Below are 15,072 nucleotides of genomic sequence, written 5' to 3'. Positions count from 1 at the left end.
CGGCTGCTGGCAACCCTTGGCATTCTTCAGTTGGTGGCTTCACAACTACAGTCTGTGCTCCCGTCTTCACATGGTTTTCTTCTCTCTGTGTCTTCTCCTTTTCAGTGTCTTTTAGGGGTACTTTTCATTGAATTTAGGGCCCACCCAATCCTGGAAAATTTCATCTGAAGATTCTACCCTAATTACATCGCAAAGACCTTTAAATAAGGTCACATTCTGAGATTCAGGGTGGATATCTCTTTTGGGGGCCATAATTCAACCCACTGCAGAGGGCTTTAGGAGGGCAGTTGAACAAATCAGACTTAATTTCAGAAGGATTTCTCTGGCTACTTTGTGGAGAAAGGATTTGAAGAGGTAAGGCTGGGCGCCTGGAGGTCAGTGGGAATCTGTAAAGGAATCTCAAAGCTAGAGGCTTTGGAGATAAGAAAGTGGAGGTAAGTATAGGGTACTCTGAAGATGGTTGGTTGTGAAGGGGGAAAGAGAAGGCTATGGATGAAGAGAACATATGGTGGTGAGGAGGGTCTTTTAAAGGATGGGAGATACTTGGTGCATTTTTCATACAGGTGAGCATGATGTTGTATCTACTAAGAGAAGCAGCTGAAAATACAAGAATGGGGGGGAGATAGAGATAATTTTTTTTTTGGCCGCCCTGCACAGCTTGCGGGGTCTTAGTTCCCCGATCAGAGATCGAACCCGTGCCTGCTGCAGTGGAAGGGTGGAGTCCTAACCGTTGGACCACCAGGGAATTCCTGAGATAATTTATTTTTTAATTGAAGTATAGTTGATTTACAATGTTGTGTTAGTTTCTGGTGTACAGCAAAGTGATCCAGTTATACATACATTTATATATATATATATACACACACATATTCTTTTTCATATTCTCTTCCATTTTGGTTTATTACAGTCTATTGAATATAGTTCTTTGTGCTATATAGTAGGACCTTGTTGTTTATCTATTTTATATGTAGTAGTTTGTATCTGCTAATCTCAAACTCCTACTTTATCCCTTCCCCATCCCTCTGAGATAATTGTTTTGATGAAAGGGAGGCAGTGGGTGCTGGAGCACAGCCTGTGTACAAAGCAGCACATCCATCTCATGTTTGACTACTCCGGGGTATTTTAAAAGCTCTGTAAAGATGATAATGGTGATATTGAGGAAGATGGTTATTCCTATTTGAGAACACTGTATGTGCTAGGTACACAGCTTATTTTCCCTGTGTTAGCTCATTTAGTCTTTAATGTAGTTATATTTATTATATCCTTTTATTGCTTAGGAAACTGAAACACAGAGAGGGTAAATAATTTGCCCAAGGCCACAAAGATAATAAGTGGTAGAATGTGATTTCCTCCCGGGCTGTGTGACTGTTGAGTCCATACCAGTAAACACTGCTACCTGTGCTGCCTCTGGTGGCCGAGGGAATGATCAATCTGTGCATACTTTATTTTCACAATATATGTTGACTTTGATAAGCAGGTGCTTATTATCATTTTGCAGATTACAAAGCTATTATCTTGCCTGGTATTTTTTGTTTGTTCTTTCCCTGGCTTGCCACCAGATTAATTCAGTGAGGCAATGCCATTTATTTTCTTTATCTTTTCATAGGGTTGGGACTGGTTTGATTTATCCTTTCTCTGTTTATCTGGATGGTAGGATGAGGTGAATATTATCCCTTCATATTATTAATTCACATATTAACCCTGCCCAAGGATTAAAGGTGCTCTTAGTAGACTCATTTTCATAAGCTTTTGCATATACCCAACTGCCTTGAATAACTCTTACTGACACTTGCTTTGTTTTTTTTTTTTTTTTTTTTTAACATCTTTATTGGAGTATAATTGTTTTACAATAGTGTGCTGACACTTGCTTTGTGATTGATTCCTTTACACAGCTTGATTTTTTGATTTGTTTATGGAATATTGTCTTAATTCAAATGTCATTTCCTTGGAGGAATCTTCCCTCAGCCTGGAACGAGCTCTGGCCTATGTGTTATATGTACCTCATAGCTGAACGCAATGGCTGGGACCCTGTAAAGTATACTGGGTAACACTTAACCAGGGTTCTTTAAAACTCAGGATTTTTTTTGATGGGGGGGAACAGAGGAAGATGGAATTTCATCTTCCAAAATTCCAAAAAATTAGCAGTCAAAATATAATTTTAATTTATTATATGGATGGCACAAATTAGGAATTTTCTTGTCTCCACCGATAATCATCATTGTCATGTATTGCTTAGATGAATTTGCAAAACTGTATCCAGGAAATGACTTTCCTCCAATTGCTCATATTGATAAATGTATGTCTGAAACTTTGTCTCGGGTGATTATTTTTTAAGCTTTAGGCATTTGTATTTTTAAAACACTTGCTTTTATAACAGTGGTTAACCATTTCCAGCTCAACCCATTTGACTGATATCTCTCTATTAGCTTGCACGCTTGAAGTTGAATATTAGGCCGAGGATAGGGGCCAGAGGAGTTATATACCAGGTAGAAGAAGCCACGTGTGCAAAGGTATGGAGGTCTGTCATCTAGGAACCAGACTAGCAGGATGTACCTGGCAATAGTCCTTTTCCTTTCCCCTGTACACAGTTCTGGGGATGCCAGCAGGTCAGGACTTGTAGAGTATCTGCCACTCTAGTTAATAAATGTAAAGATTCCAAATAACTTTGATCAGCTGTTGGGACTAAAAGTTGGTTCACTTGGTGATATTTTTTCCTTTGCGTTCTCTTGCCAGTCCCTCCTGAAGCCATCAGCTTCTTGTCTGCAGTTGGGGTCTTTCTTGTTCTTCTGGTTGTCCTCTTCCTCTTCATCAACAAGAAGCTGTGTTTCGAAACCACAGGAAGCCTTCCATGCCTGGACCAACAAGGGAAGAGAAAGCACTCTAAAGACAAGACTGGGATCCATGAAGGGCTGGGTAAGCATCATGCTTCACAGTCTCCTGAGCTTGGCATCTTGCTGTGGTTTGGGTCAGGGAAAGAATGTCACGATTTCAGGATAGACCCCATTAAGAAATCACACATGAGCTGTTTAGCAGCTGCTGTGGTGGACACGATGAATGGGCATTACTGAAGAATACATTAGCTTTAGGAAAGTGATGCTCTCTTCAGTGTCCAAAGAGCAGATGGGAAAAGGCTGACCACCACTTCCCATCTTCTTAGCTGTTTAGATGTCTGTGTTGAGTTTCCCTCTGACTAATGCTCGAAGGAAAAAACTGGATTTTTATTGACAAGAGCCTTGATGTGTTTTGGTCTCATTATGCTGGAACAGTGTTGACATTTCACTTCAGTTAGCTGTTTTTGAGATTTTCAGTGCTCAGGGCCACTCCCCACCTCATAGGGCAACAGTCACTTTTCCAACAGGAGGTTTTTACTCTTTAAGTTCACTGAATCTACTACATCAGTTACTGACTTCTTTCAATTTGATGGGGGAAAATAACATACTGAAAGAAATAATTGGCTTCATGCTCTTAAAGGACACATTCTATTTTCAACTGCTAAAGGGTAGAACTTTGTGATACAGGATGTTATCACAGAGTGATGATTATCATCACACAGAAGCTGGACGTTTAAAGACAGAGCTCTTATCTTACAGGTAACAACTTTGCTTTTTTTTTTTTTTTTAATCAGTCTGAGTCTTACCCTCCTTTCCCATTCCCCATGTGTGGTGCATGACGGAACTGGTGGAGGGACCGTCTTAACATTACTTTTCTGAGCAGGGGCAAGGCCTTGAGGAAAACACCCCTTAGTCATCCCACCTCCTGGGCATATTCTGGGTGAGCCAGCCTGTACCAAGGAGAATATTTGGCTTATTGATATGGCACCTTAGGTAGCCATCTTTTAACTTTTTTGCTTGGATATAAGGAAAGGCACAATTTTGGAATAAATGTGTATTAATTATCTATTGCTTTAACAGATTACCCCACACCAAATATTTATTATCTCACAGTTTCCAAAGTTCATGTATATGGGACTAGCTTAGTTGGGTAGTTACAGATCAGGGTTTTTCATGAGGCTGCAATGTCAGCTGCAGTCATCTGAAGGCTTGATTGGGGCTGATTGACTCACTTACAGGATGGCAGAAGGCTTTAGTTCCTGTGTGAACCCTCTACAGAGCTGCTTGAGTGTGTTTATCACATGACAGCTGGCTTCCCCCAGAATGAATGATCTAAGAGAGGAGAGCAAGAGGAAGCCACAGTTGATTTTTTTTTTTTAAATGACCTAGTCTGCATACAGTGTCACTTTCTACCACATTCTAGTCATTTACTCAGTACAGCCTATGTTCAAGGGAAGGGGGATTAGGTTCCACTTTTTAAGGAAACAGATCAAAGACTGTGTGAGGTATTTTAAAATCACCATAGGAGAGAATAATGGGAGGGGTGTAAATTGCAGTTCTGGCAGTTGATTTGGCATTGCTACTGTTGCAGTGGCCTTCTTTTTTGAACTCCACTTGGGACATATGGCTTATCTTCTGAAAATAGAATGGAATTTGTTATGTGAAATCTGGGACTTACTAATGGTTTAGCCACTATTGTCTCAGCTGGGACACAGGTGAGCAGGATGCATAGACTTCTGTTTGGTCATGGGGTGATACGAAGGTAGGGTTCATAGTGATTCTACTTTTCTCCTTTCAGCAGCTGACTGTCACTTGTTGTGTGACCGAGGCAAATTATGGAACTGTTCTAAATGTGTTTCCTTATCAGTACATTGGGGTTATCAATACATCCCTTACAGGGTTGTCCTAGATTAAATGAATTAATTTTGTAAAGATACCAGCATGGTGCCTATGATAAAAGTCCTAATAGAACTTTAACCATAGCTGTGTAGTATTAACAAAATTCCAGTCACAATAGTGGCTTTAGGAATGACATCACACATGAACACATTGTATTCATTACTTAAATTGGGAGATTAAAGTTGGTGGTTTTCTCCTTTTCGAACTATAATGGGTACAAAGAACTAAGGTTAGAGCTATTTAAGATATTTTTCTTTTTGTCTTGTTTGACATGTTATCTGAGTAATTTAGAGACAATTATGAATTATACTTGCAAATAAGTTGAGGTTTGAAGATAATGTTGAAACAATTACAATAAAACATGGACCAGAAGCTGTTAGCTCAAGAAACACTGAAATCCATGTCTCAAACTTAGAGTGGGATCATATGAAGGAGCTTTAAAAATAGTTTAATCAGGAGAATCTGCAAATTATAATGTCTAAGCAAACACCTTCATTTTGACATTTCTCCTTTAGAAGCTTAATTATCATTGATCAAGAGTCTTTGAAAAATGTGCTTCTAGCCCAGATTTTATCTAACTTTTGATGTTTGCCTTAATTATCATCCTCAGAGCCCTGACTTCTCAGTGAAGTTGGGATGTTCTTAACATATTTTGACAAATGTAGAGAAGGGAGGAAGGCAGCCTGGCGTGGTGGAAAGAAGCACAGTGAAGACAACCAGAGCTTAGTTTTGCCACTAATTGGCTGTGATATTTTGGGAAGCTCACCTCACCTCTCTGGGTCTTAAGTCCTCACTTGCAAACGGATAAGTCTGGACTAGGTTCTTCTCCCAATTGCTATTGTGCAATCCTTTTTGATCCTTAGGGTTACCGTAGCAATTTCTTCTCTGGGTCTCAGTCTGTGAATGAAAGAGGTCTAATGAAAATGATTAAAAGCAACTAGACCATCCTACTCTGAGACTGAGCCATATGAAATTGCCATTTGAATAGATCAAAAAATGGCTGAATATCAGCAACCTAATCATTATAATCTAATATACATGTGAGGTTCTGAGGAATAAAAGAATTCTTTTCTTTTGTGTGGTAATATCAGAGAGGCAGGCGTGACAATTTATTTTCTGAACCCACTGTGCAAAATAATTTACCTCACAAAAATACCTTGCCTTTTTGGCTATTTTTTCAGAGTTCAAAGAATTTACCTATATCATTTAATCTGGATGTGGGTAAGGGGAGAAAGAAACTGAAACAGTTTCTTCCTAATAACATAGGCAATAATAATAATTAGATAATGATAATTAGTGGCTATCATTTATTTAGGATTTACTATGGCCATACAGCTGCTAAGTCTGTTACATGGATTATTTGACTTCTTAATGCAAGGTACTTGTGTTGTTTGTTGGTAGTGATTGCTTTGGGGGGAAGGGTGGATATGACTTGCCACAAAGAAGCCATTGTTCAGCGTTGAGATAAAAAATTGATTAAGAATAAAAATCCCATGGTGAAATCATAGTTTTAAAAGAAGCTTAGCTTTGAAAGAGGGAGAAGAATTTTGTTTTTTGTTTTTTTTTTCCCCCCTCAAAAGCTTTCTTTATGTATCAAAGGCAACATTTAGAAGTTGGAGCAAAGAGCTTCATTTTCAAAGGCACAGGGTAGAAAGGATGGAGGATGTGACAGGAGGGTGTTTCCTCCCAGGCAGGGAGGGGAAGAAGAAAGGCTTTCCACCACTGGAAAGGGCAGCCCGTGGCTTGGAAGGACCACAGGGAAAGAGGTTTGGAGGGCTAGAGAGTTGCCTGGACCCTGAGAAGGGTGGCAGATGTGGGGTGGGGTCGCAGTGGTTGTGGTGAGAAGATCTGAGTCCAACATGGCCTGAGGAAGAGGTAGAAAGCAGAGTGCCATGTGCATCCCCTTCCAAAGGGTGGCAGGAGACTGCCTCATATGTGTCTCGTGTGGGCCTCTCGTGGCTGCAGGGGCAGGACACGCTAGTGGGAACGGGAGGAGAGAGATCTGGAAAAGACTCCCTGAGCAGTTCTTCAGGTGAGCAGCTCATGTCACACAAGGGTTTTGAAGTTTCTGCATGACCCTGTGGGGAGAAGACAGCAGGGGAATAAGAGCACTACCAGGGAGCACTCCTGCCAGGGAGTTGTCACACCTTGTGGGAGGGTGGGCCTGTAACAGAGGTTGGGGAGCACGCCACCCGAAGCCTGCCTCTTGGGTTAGTGCTCTGCTGTTGCCTTCTTGAAATTCTTAAGGGTTTTTGAACAGGGGTCCTTCCACTTTCATTTTGCACTGGGTCTTCAAATTATGTACTTGTCTTGCCCTGGAAGAATCACCAGAGGTACTGCAGGTCTGGACCGTTCTCGAGGAAGGCTGTAGAGGCAGAGGCGGACTCCTCTGGAGGTCAGGGAGCCAGCAGGGAGGAAGGGCACACCACGGTAAGTATGCTTACAGCTATGCCCATTGCTCTCAGTGAGTTAGGAGCGTGGGGTGGGAGTGCAAATCCTCCAACCTGCTTACTTATCCCAAGTGAAACTGACCAGATGACTTTGAGGGGCCAAGTTGAAGTTTAGTGTCTCAACACAGAGCACGGGAGGGGGTGTGTTGGCAGAGAGAGACAAGAGCATAGTGAGACAGCATGGCGACAGCTTTTGTACATTTAGGAAGAGCTGGTGCTCAGCCAGGGCTCAGCAGTCAGCTGTGTCAGCTGGAGCTCGGGAGTGAGGTGGTCCACATGTGACAATTTCTCCCCACCAGTTGGTTCAAAGGCCCAGCCGACTGGTTCCTCCTCAAGACCACTCCCACCTCTTCACCTACAACTGAATGTTTAGCTTCTGGTCCAGCTGGGGCTCTGACCTGCCCCAGTTCCTTCTGCTTGGGCCATGATGGCTGCTGTTGTCAGATACTTTTTATTTCAGTTCTGCATTTAGGTCAGAAGATGTTCAGGTACAACCTTCCCACTACACAAGTCAGTAGGCAGGTACTAGTATCATCTCCATGTTATAGATGAGGCAACTGAGTCTTCGAGAGAGGAATTTTTTCCCCAAGCTATTAAGTGGCAAAGCTGGGACTCGTATCCCAAAACTGCCTAATGTCAGAGGCCAAGGTCTTAATTGCACTACTTTTCTGCCCATCTGATCTTCCCCACTCAAGTCACTGTTTCATGCTTTTGAACGTCTGGGATGGGAGAAAATCAAGGGAAAGGAAGGGTTTGGGGGATGGTTCGGTTTCCTGTGGCTGCCGTACAAACTACCACAAACTTCGTGTCTTAAAAGAACATAAATTGATTTTCCACACAGTTCTGGAGACCAGAAGTCTGAAATCAAGATGTCAGTGGGTCCACACACTCTCCCAGCTTCAGGTGGCTGCCGACCATCCTCGGCATTCTTGGGCTTGTGGCTGAATCACTTCAATCTCTGCCTCCATCTTCACATTGCTGCCCTCTTGTCAGTGTCTGTCCTCTCTCCGCCACTTGTCATTGGATTTAGGTCTCACCCTGATAATCTAGGAAGATCTTCTCAAGATCCTTAATCACATCTGCAAATACCCTTCCACCATTCACAGGTTCCAGGGATTAGGACATGGACATACCTTTTTGGGGACCACCGTTCAGCCCATTATAGAGGGAGAGGAGGTGGAAACATCACCTGGGAGTGATGTTCAGTCACTCCAAATTAGGAGAGTTGATGAAGAATTGGATACAAGATTCTTCTTTCTCCATTTTCCTTGAACAGTGGTATTTCACACTCCCCATCTGGGGTTAGAATGATTCTTTCAAAGAGAGATAACAAAAGCTTGTCAGATATTTATGGTATAGACTGTAATCAGCAGTCAGAGTGCTTTCCAAACGTGAGCCCTGTTGAACTACACTGGATCTCAATCTTGGGAAGCTTTTAAAAAATACCAGTGCTCAATCCCACTGCAACGAATTATGTCAGAATAGGGAGTGACAGTGGTAAGGCAACCTGTATAGTTTTTAAAAGAATACCAGGTGATTTAAAGGCATGGCCAGGGTGGAGTGCCACGGATGGAAGGGGTGGGTTTATCGCTAACTTCCTGTTTCAGGTCGGGGAGGGTAGCTCTTGAACAGTGTTAACGCTGGCCCAATCCACCTTTGCTTCTGCCCACAAAGTATCCATCCAGTGGTTCCCCACCTATTTCCCTCCTTGACTGGTTCATTTCAGTTCTACCTTGGTCAGCAGGCAAGCTTTTTCCTTCATGTGCTTTCCCTCCCTACCACCGCATATACACCATGGCACTATTAGCAGATTACTTTTGCACAGGGATTTAAATAAGGAAAAGTTATTTAGGAAAAGTGCCTACTTTATAAGATTATTCAAAGTTGTCAAATTACAAACACCTCTAATTTATATTCAAGATTCTGAGTTTTACAAATTTTTAGTGAATTGGACCAAAACAGAAGAATTTGGCTGCCCCATCTTTGTAACTTCCAGGGTTTTCTGAATGATTGTGACTATATTCCATTTTCCTTTTATGCCCAAATAGGAAAGAGCAATGACAAATTTTACAAAATGGTATGAATCAGGATCTGAAACAGATGTAAATATATATATACATACAGTACTGGATAGCAGATATGGTTGCTTTTATTATTATTATTACTATTATTTTGGGCTCCTTAAGATTGAGAAGGACATTTAGCCATGTACCCATCCTACAGTTGTAAATAACCAGTGTCACCTTCTTTATACCTCATGTTTAGTATGATTGAGGAATTAAATATAGGCTGAAAAAGGTGTCTTAAAGGATAATATAAAAGCAATACAATTCATTTTTTCTGGGAGGTTTTGGTTGCTGTCATTAATGTTGTATTTTCTGAACCTAGAGTCTGGTCTTCTTCACCTGCAGGTCTGTGTGGTGGTTTTGCTCTTGGACTGCTCAGATGAATTTTAAATGAATCAAATATTTTAGAATTAAAAAAAGGCTATTCCCCTAGCCCCCCCCTTTTTTTTTTCTGATAGGATGATTAAAACCTGTAAATGCCACTGAAATGCTTTTGATACGATTTGTAAACTTTTGGATTGTAAAATAATTCGTTTTAGAGTTATGAATTAACTATCTTTAGAAAGTTGAAATCTTCAGCCCCTCCCACCATCCCCCCTCATTATACTTTTTTGTCCTGAAATAGTGGAATAAATGGAATAGCCGCTCTTTACTTCTTGTCACCCTTCCCCAATGAGGCTTAAGCAAAACAAGACCCAACTTCGAGGGTGACACCTAGAGTGGGAAATCTACTTGTTAACAGTTTAAATTGAAAGTATCTTCTCTTCTGATTTTAATGCTTTCATTTGCATTATGTATTTCTCTAAGTATGTGTTATATTAGGTTGAACTCTTTGAAATTACTGTTTCTGTAGGTTGGAAGTTTCATATGGTTCAACCTAATACATGAGATGAAAAGCTGTAAGGAGCTGTAGAAGTTTGAACATCAGGATAAGCCTTGGTATATCTCATTGTGGTGTCTAGTTACTCGTTTCGGTGACTTGATTAAGACACAAATAATTGAGAATACTCTCAGTGAACCTGTCAAAGTATGACTGATTGAACCCTGTTTGATGGGTACAAATTCCAAAGGACACAGTTGAAAATGACTGGTTTGAGAATATTCATTCATCCATTCAGTATTATTTATTAGGAGTCTATGTTATGCTACCCAGTGTGCTAAGTCCTGGAAATAAAATGAAAAAGAGAGATGTAGTCCCTACTGTCTCGGAAATTCCACTTTTGGATATGACAGAAAAACAAAACTGAAAGTAAAGTGGCAAAAAAATTATAGATTGTTATAAATGCTATAAGGGCCTAAAAGGAAGACTAACTGACAGGATGGAGAGATTGACCTTAGATAGGGTTGATCACATCTTGCTTGTTGCTGGGTAGAGAAAGATACACACACAACTACATTGTATTTGTTCTGTTTTTTTATGTCTTTTACAAATTAGCTTATTATATTATGGAGGTTGGCAAGTCCCAAATCTGCAGGGTGGGCTGATAGGCTAGAGACACAGGAAAAAGCTAATGTTGCAGTTGAAGTCTGAAGGTCGTCTACTGGCAGGTTTCCTTCTTGCTCAGGGCAGGTCACTCTCTGTTAAGGTCTTCAACTGATTGGATTTGGCCCACCCATATTATGGAAGGAAATCTGCTTTAAACAAAGTCCACTGTTTTAATTGTTAAGCTCATCCATAAAAAACACCCTCACAGAGATATCCAGAGTAATGTTTGGGCACTGTGGCCCATACAAGTTGACACATAAAATTAACCATCACAGGAACTTACTTAACATCTTTGTTTGAATTCTTGTTTCCTTCAGTGTATTATGGTAGGGAGGCTGGGAAGAGATCTTCATTTTAAAAAATCACCTTTTTATTATGGAAAATTTCAAACTTACAGGAAAATAGAGAGAAAATGGTATAATGAACCCCATGTGCCCATCACCCAGCTTCAACAATTATTAACAAGGACAATTTGTTTCTAAATTATACCCTATTGTCTCCACTGCCTTGCTCAAGAGGGAATGGATCTGTTCCTTTAAGTTTACCATCCTTTACTGTTTGTTTTCTTGCAACTTAGATGATGGGTTATCTTCCCCTGCTCAAGAGTTTGACCCAGCAAATGAACATGTTACACAGCTAGCTGATTGCTGGAGATGGGAGACATTAGATTGAAGGTTGGGAAGATACTAAAAGTCCTTCGATGGATCTGGGCACATTTACAGTCAGAATTTGAGCAGCTCTATTTTCTGAGCTATTTACATGAGGGTGCCTAGTGAGTTACCTTAGAAACAGATTCTTCTTGTAGCATTTGAGCTTCTTCTGTGATGCTAGGATATTAATAAAAACAAATCCGAAGCTCTCTCTACAGTACAAATTACTGCAGAGAATTCCCTTAATGATTTTTCACCTTCCCAGTGACACTATAACATATAGGTGTGTGTGTGTGTGTATGTATGCATGCATGTATGTGTATATTGTGTGTGTGTATATATATATATATATATATATATATATATATATATATAAAACATATATAGTGTGGAGTCAATTTTTGGCAGAAACTCTGAGCCTTTTGTATTTGGAATTGCCATAGTATGGAATCTTATGACTGAGTTCTGGGTAGATCTCAGTAAACCTTGATAGTCTATGTAGAAGCACCCACTAAGTGTTGATTGCTTGGTGGATTGAAATTCTTTCTTCACTCCTTCAGCATGGGTCCCCAGGATGATCTGAGGAGGTGTTAATCACACGTACTTTTGCTGGAGCTAGTGAAACTATCTCATCAACTTTATGGGTAGCTTTGAGGTTTTTTTTTTTTTTTTTTCCGGTACGCGGGCCTCTCACTGTTGTGGCCTCTCCCGCTGCGGAGCACAGGCTCTGGACTCGCAGGCTCAGCGGCCATGGCTCACAGGCCCAGCTGCTCCGTGGCATGTGGGATCCTCCCAGACTGGGGCAGGAACCCGTGTCCCCCTGCATTGGCAGGCGGACTCCCAACCACTGCGCCACCAGGGAAGCCCGCTTTGAGGGATTTTGATGTATTGGAGATGAACATGTCATTTTCACTTATGGATGAGGAAATTACTTGTAAGTTCAAAGCTTGTACGTTGGTCTGCACATGCTAAAGAATGGTATAACAGCAGTTGATCTCCCTGTGATATCTTCCAGAGACACATAGTGCTATGAGTTAGATTTATCAGAGGATACTAGGTTTTTGTGCTTCTCTTGTCAGCAAGGTTCATTATACTTTAAAGAGACACATGCCTTAAATTAAAAAAAAAATCAGCTGATGAGTGGGCAGCAAGGAAAAGGATTGTTGTTTGTGTACAACAGTAACACAGGTCACTGTTTCTATATTGAAGTGGGTGTCTACAAGTATGTGCTTAACTAGCTATTTGAGTAATCAGTTCTAAACTAGTTATTGGAGTAACAGGCTTAAAAATCTCATTTTTCTTAGTCTGACAGATTAAGGTAAAAGAAAGGGCATGTCTATGGTTATACAGTTCCATTAAAATGTCTGTATTCCTCTAAAACTCAAAGGAGCAAATACCTTATTCACAAAATCTCCAATAATAATTGCAAGCTTATATTATAGAGGCTTTATGATTGAGGTTTAATGATAAGGTGACAGGTACTATTTGAAATGTGTGAACTTAGGAATTCCAAAAACATTTTGAATCTTATTTTCTTAGTTTCTATACTCTGGATTCTCAAAACAGTTCTTAATACTTAGGAAAAATTAATGTCAGTTTTATAGAATGAAATTGCCATCTGCTTAAAAACTGCTTTTCTGTTTTGCTTTTCTCTAGTGAGCATTGACCACAGAGTGGTAATTTATAGTTGTCATTCTATAAAAGTGTGGGCCACTTGATGAGAGAGAGGGTGGTGGAGAAAACCTTACTGTTAGAGCATTAACTCTTTGAATGTTTCTTTTTAAATTATCTTGAAGCAAAATACAAATCATGGCATTGTAAGGCATATTGTGGAAAGTATGATGAAGCTCTCAGTGTCTTACTGGGACTCTTAAGCAGAAAGCTGCTTTTGTTGTTGTCGTTAAGTTGGTCTTTTTTTTTTTTTTAATTTTTTTGCGGTATGCGGGCCTCTCATTGCTGTGGCCTCTCCCGTCGCGGAGCACAGGCTCCAGACGCGCAGGCTCAGCGGCCATAGCTCACCGGCCCAGCCGCTCCGCGGCATGTGGGATCTTCCCGGACCGGGGCACGAACCCGTGTCCCCTGCATCGGCAGGCGGACTCTCAACCACTGCGCCACCAGGGAAGCCCTAAATTGGTCTTTGATCTTCCCAAATCTCTCCATCACTCTTCTGCCCCTTAACAAGTAATGCTTATTAAAGATGTACTTCCTAGGTCATCATTCTGTGTTGGAAAGGTGTCAGAGTCCTTTCAAATTTTTGTTTATCCCATGGGTAGGCTTTATAGTCAAAGACCTAACTGGTATTAGTTTTAAAACATTTTAGAGCAAGAGTTCCATTTAGAATCCCCCCGCCCCCAAATGTGTATTTTGTTTGGGACTATTTAGAAATGGGACACCAGTGTGAAACATCATTTTCTATATCAGTTGGAGGATGTTCCTTTCCATTAGCTGCTCTATTGCGGGACTCATATTTATACTAGTATGCTTTTTGGAATGAAATGTTAGTATTTTGCTACTAGAAAGTAGTATCCCATTCATTATGGGTGATGGTAGTAAATCCTAGTTGAACTGAGCTGTGCTAACAGAAGACCGCAGAGGTATTTGTTATTCCTCAGCAAGCAAACTTTCACATCTTTTAGTGAGAAATTGGAAGGATTAAAAAAGAAAGAGAAGAAAAAAGGAAAAGACAGGCATTTTTGGCTTAAAATAGAAATATACCTAATATTTTGGTTTAACTGAATAGATACAGTCTGTATAACTATATATAATGTTATAAAATAGGTCCCATGTGTATGTAGAATTAGTTAAGAATGTTTGAATCCATTATTATGCTTAGAAAACAGTGTTCCCATTTCTTATGTGAAATTCCCTGCCGGTGGTAAGGGAAATGTAAAAGGAATGTTTTCAAGTGTTCTTTGATTGGGGCCACTTTGGCTGGGCAGACCTGAGAGACATCATGCACCACCCACCTAACCTACTTAAGTTTGCAGCCACAAAGATGCCATTAAGGCTGCTGCTTTTGATGGGATCCCATGGGGATCTGATTATTAATGTTTGCCAGACACAGAAGTATTGACATTCTCATGTTATCAGCATTACTATTCTAAGAGCCCAGTTATCGAGGACCCCAGGAGACCTTGTTTTGATAACCACTAACGAAGGAGATAAAATGTGTAGCAGTTGTCATTTTAGTAATGAACAATATTACTGCCTGCTTAGTTTGTAGCTTGTGTAAACAAATGAAGGGAAAACATAAGGAAAAATATTGAACATTTGTTAGCATCGATCTAGGTTGAGTTCCAACTTAAAGAGTATTGATGGGTTCATTCATAGAAGGGGGCCAATATAAATAAGAACGTGAGGCCATGTCCCAGGACCTAGCAGAAACATGTGCAATGGATTAATAATTTGTGCTGGAATGGTTTTCTGGCTATAAATGAAAATCTCATTAGATGAAAGATTCCTATTTCCCTTATCACAAACATCGTGGGAACCAGATGAAAACTTGCAGATAACACTCTAAATCAGCATCCTGGGCAGCTCTCCTTTGCCACCCTCCTTTCGACCCTCCTAATTGTTGGTGGCAGGGTGTCTTTCAGAGACAGACTAATCTCACCAATCTGTGCTATTTATAGAAATGGCAGTGAGGATAAAGGGACCCTTTTGAGATTCTAAAAAAGATAGGAACATCGT

General features: G+C 40.5%; 1 protein-coding gene across 10 annotated transcripts in view; it reads left to right on the top strand.

The window, feature by feature from the left end:
- Window positions 1-15,072, top strand: part of SYT16 (synaptotagmin 16) — a 251,577-nt gene that overhangs the window by 105,925 nt on the left and 130,580 nt on the right. For all 10 annotated transcript variants that reach the window (XM_067028373.1, XM_067028374.1, XM_067028377.1 and 7 more), the window contains one exon: window positions 2,734-2,913. In XM_067028373.1, coding sequence (XP_066884474.1) covers window positions 2,734-2,913 — 180 coding nt within the window. The remainder of the gene's footprint in view (window positions 1-2,733; window positions 2,914-15,072) is intronic.

This window comes from Kogia breviceps, chromosome 3, assembly GCF_026419965.1.
Source record: "Kogia breviceps isolate mKogBre1 chromosome 3, mKogBre1 haplotype 1, whole genome shotgun sequence".
Classification (NCBI taxonomy): Eukaryota; Metazoa; Chordata; class Mammalia; order Artiodactyla; family Physeteridae; genus Kogia; species Kogia breviceps.
The sequence above is the reverse complement of the archived record's forward strand: the minus strand, read 5'-3'. Positions and strand labels throughout refer to the sequence as shown.